Genomic DNA, 13,935 nt, shown 5'->3' with positions numbered 1-13,935 from the left:
AATTATTTTCACCTGATTGTGTGAAGCTGATGCTGTTCACACTCCCTGGTCAACTTTGAGATCATTAATAGATACAGAACCCACCATTAAAACACAATACTGTCTCCTAAAATAAAAAAGCACAATTTTAAGACAAAAACGTTTTAAAGCTTCTGCCAAAAGACTTAAATATAGACTAATTTTCTCTGAGTGCGTCTATCTCTTTCTCTCTGTGTAGTTACAGGTGCGAGAGAGCCAAAGCCTTGTGAATGCTCTGCCTGTGGGAGTATTTCCCACTAACTGTCTGTATATGTGCAGGAATTGACTCGGAGGCTTGTTTCCTCTACGCTCACTCACTCGCTCACTTTTCTGACAGCAGAAAAAAAGGCCTTACTGTGGCACACACTGCTGGAGGTCTCTCTGGGGGGTGTCTGTGAAAAACACACGACCAGAGACACACAAGCGTACGGACACGTACACAAAAACACACTCGGATTCTTGCCACCCCGAGCCTTGCGCTGCTTTGATGATGCGAGGGAGGCGTCGCAGCATGGGGGGCACCATTAGAGTCAGGAACAGACGGGCAAAGGGAGACGACTCATTTGTCCTGACTGACAACTTTCTTGGTCTATTTTTTCTTTTTCTGGTTGCCTTTTCCTCCAACTAAATTCCTATCTCTTATTTATGAGTTCTTGTGTGTGCATTATTAAATGTGAAGATATGTATTTGCATGTCATGCATCTACGTATGCGTTCATGTATAGGCATGCGTGCATGTGCTTTGTGCTTATCCAATTATTTTCAAATCTCATCTAAGGAAAACGTCTGTTGCTTGCCATCTGCAAAGGATGAGGGTGGCAGACATTAAGGGAGAAGATCAGTGATGTAATTCACACAGACACAGAATGCATGCGCCTACATAAACGGACAGTTCATCTTAACACAACCACTTAGACTCACTGCACCCACTGCCAATAAGAGCATAATCAACACATTAAGAAGAGGAATAACAGGACATGATATTTCCTGTGGAACTACACTCACTAAAGAGTTTATGAAAATCATATTTTTTTGTAAATCCACAGCATAGCATAGAAAAGAAAATGGAGTGAGATAAGCAAAGGACAGTATCCTGCAGGATTGGAGTGATGAATGATTCATAAATGACGTAAGAAAGGAGTTATTAATTTTTTTGCTGCCTCTGGTATAGGACGAACATCTGCACACTGAGATCTAAACTTCGGTCCAGAGACAGAGATAGAGAAAAGGAGGGGCAGGAGAGAGAGATATAAAATAATGATGGTATTAAAAGATTTTGACGTCTGATGACATCTAATTGTGTCAAATGCTTTTAAAATGAGAAGGAATCAAAAGTTCATGCTTTAAATTTTTGACAGTAATAGTGAGGAGGAATATTGACCAGAATACAATATTAGACTACTTAGCAGTTGGTTGGACTGGGAGAACAGTGGGTTTCCACTAATCAGATAGTGATTCGATCCCTGGCTCCTTCAATCCATCAAATTGTCCTTGGTCAAGATATTGAACACCAAGCAGTGAAGGGTGTGAGTATGTGTGAAATACAGGAAGCACTGTAAATGTAGCATGTGAGTGAACGGATGAATGTGGCTTACAGTTCAAAGCACTTTGAGTGGTCAATAAGAGTAGAAAGGAGTTATATAAAAATGTAGCCAATTACTGAAGAGCATCACCACCATCTCCCACTTAAACTACCCCCCCAGGTCTCTGCAGTGAATAAGAATGTTTTCTCAGTCAAGTTCCCTTGTTAAATGAAGTCAAGAAAAATACTGCTAAAGGGGAAAGACCTGCACTCACCATAGTTAAGGTGAGCCACTGAGATGAGAAGGAGCCTCCTCCTATAGGGAGACCACATGATTACTGCCTAGAAACCCTGCAGGCTAGATTAGAAAGGTCTGTATCTACACCTACCTAATGATGTCCAGACTTCCAACATTAAGACACACTTTTGTGCACAACCATATACCGCATTGCTCGAGAAGACTGACCAACAGAAGATTTAACAAGGCTGTCAAATACAGTGGCTCATTTTAGGTATTTTACTTGGGCCTAAGATACAGTGGTCAAACCAATCAGAAGACAGGGAACATCATTTAAAGAGGCTTGTCTTAAACGGAGGACGAACTGAGGGGACAAATAAGAACTATTTTTTAAAAGTCAGTCATGCTAAGCTACTCAAATTGAGTCCAAGAGCAAAAACGTGGAGCTGGAAATTAGCATAACAGGTCTACTTAACAAACCAAGTCAAGAAGAAAAAGTGATTGGCATTGCTTCTCAGCCGTGTGTGCATGTGTGTGTTGTCAGGTAAATATTGTCAGAATGGATTAGATGGCCAGTGCTGCAACCAGATGGGCGATAAGACCGTTTCTGTGGACACCTCCACAGACAGTCTGTCAACACACATACACACATAGCCCTTATTACCGACACACACATGCAAGCTTACTTCAGACATCTTCTGACACACAGAGATATTCAAAGATGCTTAAATCTGCAAGTATGCGCACTAAATCTAATCTACATCAGGATAAATATGTTACAGGAAAGCATCATTGCCGTAGCTAACTGCAGGGACACTACTGATATGTTAGCCAAGCTTTGTAGTAAAAGGTACAGTTTAACTCTGCATATTTTTAACCATTTTTTCATAGAGCATGCTGTCCATTTGTGTAAACAGCCTCTATTAATAAATATAGGTTGAACAGGGGCTGAGAAGTAGCTTCAGCAGTTCACTATGTAATAATATGCAAATTAGCCACGTGCCTATGTTACTGATGCTAGTTGGTCATGAGGAGGTGACTGAAGTGAGCTAGTCTCATGAGATTTCTGGTGGTAATATTCAGGTGAAGAGTGAAATATATGAACATAAATGAGTTTATTTTCATTTTATTTTCATCGAAACAAGCTCTGGACTAATACAGTCGCCGAAAAATTGAGGTAATATTGTATATGGGAATAATTGTTCCAACCTTAATGGCATGTAATCACACATCCAGTCGAATTAAGCCTCAGGAAAAGCGATGCAAGCAAACCACTGCAGAGATTACTAAGCCGTGGACAAACTCTACCAGATCCTTAGCACTTGGACAAAAAGGAAGAACCTTCACTCTTGCTGGATAAGGAAGAAAGAAGGAAAGACAGAAAGAAAGAAAAGCCAAGAAGGAATGAAGCAGGAATGCAAGAAAGAGAAATGAAATAAAGAAAAAGCAAAAACAGGGAGAGGAAAATGAGTTGTTCATACCTGACTGCTTCTGTAATATAAAATCCAATTTGGAGAGGCATAGACGTGAGGCGGGGTGGGGTGGGGGATGAGATAAGGTGGGGTCTTTTTTCCCCTGCTGTACCCTTGTCCCATCTCATACAGTGCACGGCTATGTACACACACGCGTGCGCGCGCACACTCACACACAATGCACCCTTACCATCACACACGTAGTCCGTCATCAGCTCACCAAACACTAAATAATGAACAATACGGAGGCTGTCCCAGCATGATAAGTGACTGCCCTATCCTTCCCATTAGTGCCACCCGCCAGAATTAATGATAATTATGTCACGTCCCTTCCCGTACTTTTATTGAATTCTTATCTATGAATAGACGAAGGAAGCTAGCGTCAGAGTGAGAAGGAAGGGAAGATACTGCACTGACAAAGTTGAGTCTAAATAAGAATATTTCTCATTTAATTACTTTATTTCTAAAAGAAAAAGATGCGATACGGAAGGGCAAAATAAGTGCAAGTTCAATGAGCAATCAGAGGACTGAAGCCAGGGAGTTGTGACAATGGCTGATAAAGGTTGAAGCCCTCTCTATGCCTACAAGAAAGGTGAATAATTTACCTCAGCTCTGCCGGAAGCCCCAAGATACCACAGTGAACACAGCTTAGTTTCTCAGAAGTACTGCAACACAATAACTGGAAATGTGAAGGCTGTAAAAGGTGACAAAAGCTCTAGATACTTTTAATCTTAAAATGTGGTTATTATGTTGTTTAATCTCAGTCAGCATAACAGATAAATAAATCCTTAGTAACAAAAAAATCAATAAAATGGATATCAAATATGCAGTTGTCTTATTTTTTTCTGGAAATTAAACATCTTTTATACAAAGGGAATTTGTCATCTCCTCGAGACTGATAATAATATTACACCAATCAAACTCAACAAGTGCAGCTTGATGACATCTTTAATAATGTTACTACTGCTTGAGGCTGACAATGTAAAGTCTGGAGTCTGTTTATGATTTAGGGAAAAGCTTTTATGCACATTTAATGCACATTTATTGTATAAACACTTCATAGGAAACACCAGATCAATGCTGTTCAGGGCCCCTGTTTGTTGTCAAACAGCCTGACGTCTTTTTTGGTGTGGATTCCACTGGATGCTAAAAACATTCCTTTGAGATAATAATCCATGCTGACATTATTGTACTGCAAGATTTTTTGCTGCACATCAATACATCAATATGGAAGGGGATTTTGCTGGATTCTGTGATGTAATGGGGAAGCCACTGAAGTCCACTGCACTCATTGTAATGCTCCTAAAACCAGTTAGACAAAACCAGGCAGACATTATCAATTTGAAAGTAGTCATTAAAAGATGGTAAACTGCAGCCATCAAGACCCTGAAGCGCCACGGGAAAAAAATCCATGTATTCTTATACTGCTGCATTCAGCATGGCCTGTTGACACATGCCAAGCTGGGTCCATGGATTCAAGCTGTTGATGCCAAACTGTGACCCTACTGGACTATTTGCATCCCTCAGCACAAATCAAGATACAGACCAAGCTATGCTTTTGTGTGCGCCCTGAGCAGACTTGTTCTTGACTGACAGAACTGGAAGCCATTGTAATCGCTTTAAAGTGAGATCTGCTGTGCATTGTGAGAAGATGGCCTACCCTTTCTGTATATTTGCCTCTGCATGACCTCTCTCTTCAACAACGCATTTCTATTTGCTAATTTCTGTCTGCTTTTTTGCACCAAGCAGCCCATTTGTCACTGTTAGTTCTTTTTCAATGTTTAAAGTGTTTAATAACTAAAACTCCTGACTGGAATATGCAGGATTTCTATGATTTAGACTTCTGTTCCACTACTGCCTAAGTGGGTAATTGCATGAACAAGCAGGTGTTCATGTATTTCTAAAGTGGGAGTACTAATGGGAGCACTAACTCGCTGACTGCCATTAAATGTTGCTAACAAAAAAAGATTTGGACTTGAAGAGGAATATTATAAGATGCTAGAATTTAATCTTGGCGATTAAACATTGACATGTGACAACAGGGATTAGAAAAAAACACAACTAATGATAAGTGATTAATAAGATCTACATAAACTCTTTGCTGGTTGGAAACACACACACAGACTCTTCATTCTTTTATCAGTGATTAATGATACAAAAGTGATGACTGAGCAGGGAATGTAGGAAATGCTTTCATGAGTCCTGATTAGGCCAGGCGTTTATGCGCCCACACTTACAGAAGCACAACCAAAGATAATGAGTGTGTGTGTAAAGTGCTCTTTGACAACTCCAGTAGGGAAGGTAATGAGTGTGTGATAATACACTCAAACAAGAATTTAATGAGGCACAGGTACGAAGTGTTGCTACAAAAGCACAGAACGCAAAGATGAGGAAAATTCATCTATCTCTGATTGTAATCCTACTGTACATAAACCATCCAGACAATGTGTTCAATCTCTATGCATTCTGATCAATAAATACCTAATAACCCAAGGCACTGGAGGCAGCATCTTTAGGAATACAAACCGGTGTTTTAATTTAGCACCGTACTGCAATATATCAAACATCAAAGGGTGTACAATGACAAAGATGCATATTTAGAGTGCTTGTATAGTTATTTCTATACTAAGCCTTTACATTTCTGTCAACTGCTGTGTGCCACATTATATAATAGATAATCATATTTCAATTTCAGGAAAAAACTAAAGATAAATACAGAGAGACACTCCATGTCCTTTCATATAATATGGCTTCTTTCATTTTTTTCAAGGTCAACATTTGATCTTGAGTGCTAACAATGAAGATCAAGCTCAAATGTTTTGCCAACCTTGGAACTCATATCTTCCAAGGCCCAGTATATTTGTTGTGAAGTAAATATTGTGCAGCACATCCACTTAATATATGTTTGCCCCACCCTAAAAGCCCAGATTCACTCCCTGTGATATGTTTGGTTCCGTTCAAATTCACTTATTTATTTTATTTATATTAATTTCTTGACATATAATTACAGTTTTATTGACTTTTTGTAAAGTTCAACAAATCCACTCGTTTCTATTTTAATTATGTTAAATCTTTATCTATATATATCATTATCTCAGCACTGACCAAAAATAATTAGGATTCTGATATTTGCCGTAAATTGAACAGCCTTGGGGAGAAGGGTTCAGCATAAACGACCCAAACTGTGGTCGCCCGCCATTATGTGCTGACACACAGTGCATCGAAAAGTCAAAGCGACAATCTCTGCCAGATGTGGCGTGTTGTGACTTTAACAAAATGAAAATCAAGTTAGAAGGGGGCAGGCCCAAAACATCAGAGAACATCCAGTAGACACTGGATCCACACAGACATGGGCCAAACAGCTGCAGGTAAGATTAGGCAAATTCAAATCTGGTCCAGTTTCCAAAACTGTTTAATTACACCTCATATATTCAGGTTTTTCTAAAAAAGTTTGGAGCAATGAGAGCCTTTTTATCAGTTTCAAGTAAAATAAATGAAAAAAACAAAAAAACAAACTGTAGAAAGGAAACTGACAGAAAAGATCATCTTACTTTTGGTCAAATGCAACCGTTCCACAAGCAAAACTCATGTATTAAAGAAAAAAACTGAGTTTTGCAGAAAGAGCAGCAACAGATGTCTGCGTTGGCGTCATCGTACTAGATGTAGGTGGAAATTTCACTGCATATGTCTCTGTTTGTGTCAAAAATATCATTGTGCTAGCTTCGTTTTATTTCATCAAAAAAAATAACACCTTCACAGATATCGACTGTCATTATGATGTGCAGGTTTTACTTTGTTTGGAAGAAATACACTTATTCAAGGAAGTTCACAACTAAGTCTGTTGTTTACTTCACATTTACACAACTTACTGGATGCGTGAGGCAGTGTGGCGAAGAACGTCTTGAGGCGACAGGCAAGCCATTCCATGCTCTCGTGAAGGTTGGCCAGTGCCTTGAGGTCACTGACATCACGCAGGATCTCATTCTGTGGGATTAACTTGTCTCCGAGGTTCCCAGTCAGCACCTCTGACTCCTTAGCAAAAGCAGCCCTGAATGATGGACGGGGTGAGGGATGTAAGAGTGTATGGTTAGAATGACAGGCACATTATATTTTTGGCAAAAGAAAAACACAATTTAACCATCAATCAAGTGGCAAATACCCATTTAAAAAGAAAAAAAAGAAGCTGGTATTAAAAAAAAAAGTTGTGAAAGCATTGACGTAGCTCAGAGGAGACTTTGTGAAAGGCACTTTAATCGGTCCGCAGTGTTACATTCTTTGGAGGAATTTATCAGTGATTGGGTTCCTGGTTGGACTCAAAATGTCTGGTTTGCAGACACTGAGTGGATTTTATAAAAAGCAATAATAGAAGTAAATTTTTTAAAGTAATAAAATAATGGATTGTCGAACAGAATGGATGTGCACACGTCTCCTCTGTGTGTTAATGCGTTCAACTGAAAATAGCTCAAATTTTATAATAATCTTATGCTTATGTGCTCAGTATCTCGGGGTTCAATTATTGCTTTGACCTTTACAGTGACTCACACACAAGGGAAATAAGAAGGGCTGAAAGCTGGATGGATACAGCGATAAACACAGAAGGAGTGGAGGGGAAAACTGTGAGCAATTTTATGAGTGCGGATACTTAAAAAAGAAGAAGTTTCCACTAGCTCAACAGTTGGTGGGAGAGAAAAACAGGTGACGGAAAACATTTAGAAAAAGAAGCCAAACACAAGGCAGAGATTTACAAAGTGGCCAAAACAAACACGCAGAGATGCATTTGGCGTTCAAGCACTTGTGGTTGCAGAAGCATAGGGTGAGACCTGGGAAGCTGGATAACTTAAAATCAAAACTGTACTGCTGCAAACACACGACATGTCAGCTAGCCTCCAGAGTCACCAGGATACCCGCAAGATCAAGATTCTTTGAACAACAGATGGGTAAAATAAACAAAACCCACAAGCTCATACGTTCTCACTCGGGCACAGGCATGTGTGGCTTATTAATGAGGCTTTATTAAAGCACTGGGCTGAGAGTCGTGCAGAAGCTAATCCCCTTTCATAGTGATGAAAACATCTACGGCTCTCAAATCAAACAGCCTTATGGTCTCCCTCTTGCTATCTCAGTGCTCTCTGCGCGCGCGCGTGTGTGTGTGTGTGTGACTAAGAAAAGGGAGTGTATGAGAGAGGAAGAGAGTGCACACAACTTTCTCTGGCCGCATAACCAATTTATTTATTTACTTTACTCTTCCGCTCCGATGAGCTCCAGTGTTCCCTGAAGAGGGTGCACATTCAAAGGCAATTTCGATAAGACTGACCCCCCCCCCCCCCATTCCCTGCCTCTGTATGCTCTCCTTATATTTTCCTATTTTGTTCTTCCCTCGTTTCCTCACTTCCTCCAGATAAAGGGCGTTTAAAAGAACAATCATGACTTCTTTTACAGCCACATCTTAGTCAACAAGAGGGGGGTTCAAAACATATGTGAACAAAGACGCAAAAATGGGAGGGAGGGATTAAGTGCGTGATTGCTCAAGTGTGGTTGTGTACATCCACGTCTGATTCTGTCTGTGTGTCTACTGTGAATGTGAGTATGTGCTATTCCACGTATGCTTACATTATTTAATTCTGCACATACATAACGCATATGAATGAGCATGTGTACATGCGCATACTGTTACTGTGCATAATTTGTACCTGGTGAAGTCTTCTTCATCCTCTCTCTTCTGTCGGGTCTGTCTGGGCTGGGCCATATTTGCCCAGTTAGGGAGGGACTGGAGCAAACGACTGATGTCTTCATCTTTAGCCCAGGAAGCACTGATGGTCAGCTTTTCTTCACACTGGACGATGCCCCTGAGGGAAAACAGACATAATAATGCAAACTTAGGCAAGAAATTATTTGTAAAAAGGTGTTTTTAAGTTCTTGCTCCTAAAATAGAAACACATTGTTAATAATATTGGAAGAATATCAAGAAACTAGTTTCATTTTTTTTTCATCTTACCAACAGATAAAGAACTTAGGGTAAAAAATTGAATGAGATTTGCGGTTAAAAGGCATATGATGTCATACTATATTATTATTAGTTTTCAATTATAATGAAAGTGTAACAATACAGTGATTTGGATTTACCGCATTGAACTGTCACTGTGTGTGTATTAGCATTATTAAATAGCTGATAATGTGGACATTCAATATTTAACTTTCTGAGTTAATGGTTTTTAATTTTTGGGCATATCCCTCTGCGAGCGTCTTCTTCACTAATAGTTTGTTAACTTTACCCTTATTCATCTTATAAGGGCCAACATGAAGAATCATAAAATTGTGACTCATCAGTCACACAGGCTGGGGTATCAATTCAAGCGCCTGCATATTTTAATTAAAATATAGATTTTTCAGACTATAAACCGCTAAATCAATATTTTGATCCTACCTCTAGCTTTAAAAAAAACCTCCAGTATAATTTTTTTTGCTGTGCATGAGCCATACAGCAAGTACAGCTAAATAATATCTGCTTAGTACTAACAAACAGAACACGAGCTAATCAGAGAGTTGTGAATGTGATTTACGACCATCTTTACTGACATATAAAATAAAATTACAGCAGCCGTGAATTGGCTTGAGGACAATCTGTGGCAGAGTGCCAGTATCTATTTGCTTTGTTTGCCTGTGCCTATGTTAGAGAAACTGCTTAGTTCTGCAATTATTACTAATACCCCAAGCACTCCGGGGTATCACATTCACATCTGCAACCACACACATAAGTGGGGCTGTGGGAGACAGAGACCTGTTCAGCAACACAAACACACACACTTTATCACACGGAGGCCCCAGTGAGACTGAGGCTGACCTGTGACAGGGTCCAGATGGACTCCCAGCAGTCTGTCAGTCCTTTCTTGTGTCTCCTGCCCTGCTTATCACCCCCCTCCATATCCTCTAGTCCTCTCTTTTTCTAGCCAGGTGTTACATGGTACCAGAGGCCACAGATGAACAGCTTTTCACAGCACTGTGTCTGTGTGTGTGATTGTAAGAAAACGCAATAACCAAATTTCTAAAACAATGTATAAATCAAACCATAACAATTAACCTTATATTTTAGCTTCCTGCCAGCCTTCTCTGTGTTTTTTACCTGTAGGCTGTGTTGCAGATTTCTTTGTACTCCTTGAGCTTGTCGCAGACCATCTCAAGGAACTGGTTGGAGTAGGCACTCAGGTCCTGCATCAGGCTCATCAGATCCTGGATGGCCTTTTCCACCGCCACTGTGCTCTAAATGGAAAGAAAAACAGTTTTAGGGTTTTTTTTTAAACTCTAAACATAAAATCTCTGATTTCAGCTTTAAGAAAAAACAAACGAAATTCAGTAATAAACAAAAAGGGTAAAGGTAGACTAACATTTATGTAGATGTCACTTCACATCAGGTCTGTTGGAGTAGCAATGTAATTGGAGTAATCCAAATTCCCTTGCTTTGCCCTCACCTGAGGCTGGACTGACGACTAAAGCAGGGAACCTTGTCAGAAGTCTTAAGACTATTAGTGAAATGTTTGATTCTTTGTATGTAAGTGCATCAGCGTGAGTGCACATATTTTTGTGCGTGTGTGTTTTGAACTTCTGTGTTGTGTGTGCTCTCAGGCTTAAAGTGAGTGTGTGCGCATTTGTCACAGTGCACCCATCACCAGGAGCCACGGCAGGGCTGTGACAGCAGCCATTACAGATTAGCCACTCCTGCGTGACTAATAGCTGGCCCGGGAACAGCAGAGCAGCTTCATATCCCCAGACATACTCACACTTACACACATCAAACAAACTTTTTCAAAACACACACCTTTGAGCAATTTGAGAGCTGTTAAATAAGATTACAACTCTGTATGTTCCAGTTTGCTGCTCCCAGCACTTAACCAATCCTAGCCTACATCTGTAATAATAGTGATAACTCACTATTAGTCTGGTGATAGCCTTGCTGCAGCTACTCTGAAACTACAAGAGTAGCACAGTGAAGTGCAGAATAATCCCCTGCGACCATTTACAGAAAGCCAATCTTAAACAAATGATTTCTATTTCTCTTCGTATCCCTTCTCTGACTATGTGAATTTCATATGAAGTTTCAAGTGAAGGTGCGAAATAGAAAACCTACATTTTTTTGAAAAAAACTGATAAAATGAAAAATGACTTGCGTTACTCAAGGTACAAACAGCTGCAAGAGTAGCATAGCACCTTGTTTTTTAGTGCTGTCTACCAAAATGTCATATACAAGCAGACAGCATATTCCAAAGTCAACATTTATTTACTATGACCTTAAATGTAGCACTGTGTGAAAGTCTCAAGCCATCCATCTGTTCTTCATATTTTACTAGGAAAATGGAAAATAGGTGGAAGGATGCATTAAAACATCCAAACACACATGGAAATACAGAAAACAAGGCAAAAATAAAATCTAAATTTGATCTGACCACCTTTATTCTTCAATACTGCTTGAAGTCTTTTAGGCAAGCTTTCTTGTAGTTTCTTTAAGTAGTATTCAGGAATAGTTCTCCAGGCTTCTTGAAGGATATTTTAAAGCTCTTCTTTGGATGTTTGCTGCCATTTGTTGCATTCACTGTCAAGATAATCCCACACTGCTTGAACCGGGATCTGGGGAGGCCAATCCATGACTGATAGTGTTGCATTGTCTGTCTTTACTTTTATATTTGGCACTATCTCATCCTAAAACAAGTAGCCACTGCCAATCAGAAGCCTTCCAGATGGTACTGCATGGTTAGTTTTAAGTGGCTGTCTTAAAAACAACAAACAAGAAAAACATTCCTTTGAAAATGATCGGGTAAAAAGACTTGACTGATAATGAGTGAAAAAACAGCCACTGCCCATAGAAAAAATTTACAAAACCTCCAGAAAGCCGGGAGAACTACTGCTCAACTATTACTTGGAAGTAAGATATAAAGAAATGAGTGGTGGCTCAAGACGTTTACACAGTACTGTATGCAAATAAGCTATGAGCGTCTTGGATCTCAAAGATGTAATTACCATGTACAAGTATTATATCTACTATTCTACCATTTGTAATACATTTTTTAAAAAAAAGGTTCCATTACATTCGAGGTCACTAACTATCTGGTATGACTAAGTGGCTGCTAGACTAAAGGGGGCAGTAGTGACTATAATTGATCATCAAAAAAAAGAAGAAAAAACCCCTGATGTGATAAAATGATATTAATATTAATAGCTCTTTCTCTGTTCAGTTTCCCCTTCGCTCATTCTGTCACATGCAGACGAGCATGCACATGCACACACACAAACAGCAGCTACTCCAATGAGGGAGGTAATGATCCATAGCACTGCCCATACCCATGGAGTGCTAACCAAGGCCTCATCTCTGCCAAGGGAGCACCCTTTACTGTCCATGCCTGATTCCCTGTCAGCCTGCCAGGGTAGAAGGAATTACACAGACCCTGCAGGAGAGGAGGCTGTTAATGTAGTTCAGGCAGCCGCTACCTTCCCTCCATTGTGTAGGCTGCTAGTACCGTAAACTGGATTATATAAGAAGATGAAAAAAGTAATTTCATCATTGCTACTTTCTGTTACAGTGACTATGTCGATAATGTTGTCATAATAAGAATTTTTTGCCTTTTCCAGGGGTCTGGTTGGAAGGTCAGCTGTATGGTAAGGTCAGGTAAACTTAAACAAGTCAGTACTTTCATAATTATTAGTCATTTGGATTTAATTAGTTCATAAAAACAAAGTTTTTTTCTGTAAAAATGGGCTGATGCTGTAGCAAGACCTATTAATTGTTAAAAGACAAGTGGCAGTATGACTATGATAAAAATTAAACATGGCTTGCATGCTCATCATAAGGTTCTATATTCTCAAGTGATGATCAGTTGATATAAAAGTGCAGTCTTCCGGCAAATGCAACATAACAGAAAAAACCCCCCACAGATTAACATTAACGTCTTTGAGCAAGTACAAAAAAATTGCATTAATGTAAACTCAAGGGAAAAAGTTAAACAAAGTGAGGAAAAGGTAAAATTTTGGTTTAGAAATCTGATATTCTCAACAAGTTCTTGTGCAGCCATAATCATAACGATATCCTGTTCCTGCTTTAAGGACAAAGAGCTGAAGAGCAGGCCAAGTCGGTGAATGGAGAAGAGTAAACAATGGATACCCGATCCATTACTCCTGCTCTAACAAATGCTCTTGCACTCAGCTCCCTTGTCTAATTTGCTCATTTAACACAGCCATTTGTCTTAGGCAGCAGCAATCATTAAAAAGTAATCAAGGGACAGATTGAGAAAGGGAGGGCTTAGACGGAGAGAGTAAGAGTGGTAGGGGAAAGCCAGTTCTGCTACATATCCTCCATCTTACTTGACTGTTACACAGGAGTAGACATGCTTCTCAATCTATGTCTATCTTACGCTCTCCCTCTGTGTAATGATTCAAGCTTAAAGGTCAACATGATGTGGTATCGAGAAAAAACAAAACAAAATAAACAACCCACCCATATTTCTTGTGCAATTCTACTTCCTAGTATTTTATTACCCTAAAGCTGCACATGGTTGCACTGTGTCGCTACTCGTTTTACATCATTACTAGATAAACACAGTCATCACAGAAAATTAGACTTGGGTTGTGCAAATGGATCTTGAATTTGCTGGGGTAAACTGCTGTTTGGAAATGAAGGCCACAGCTATAGTGGTTTAATGA

General features: G+C 39.6%; 1 protein-coding gene across 1 annotated transcript in view; it reads right to left on the bottom strand.

The window, feature by feature from the left end:
* exoc4 (exocyst complex component 4) overlaps nt 1-13,935 on the bottom strand; it is a 158,339-nt gene that overhangs the window by 31,530 nt on the left and 112,874 nt on the right. Inside the window, exons 14-16 of the mRNA XM_080887812.1 lie at nt 10,370-10,506; nt 8,940-9,095; nt 7,119-7,297 (exon numbers count right to left, since the gene is read on the bottom strand). Coding sequence (XP_080743938.1) covers nt 7,119-7,297; nt 8,940-9,095; nt 10,370-10,506 — 472 coding nt within the window. The remainder of the gene's footprint in view (nt 1-7,118; nt 7,298-8,939; nt 9,096-10,369; nt 10,507-13,935) is intronic.

The sequence above is a fragment of the Rhamphochromis sp. 'chilingali' genome (genome assembly GCF_963969265.1).
Source record: "Rhamphochromis sp. 'chilingali' genome assembly, chromosome: 7".
NCBI lineage: Eukaryota > Metazoa > Chordata > Actinopteri > Cichliformes > Cichlidae > Rhamphochromis > Rhamphochromis sp. 'chilingali'.
This window is presented reverse-complemented; position numbering and strand designations above follow the sequence as displayed.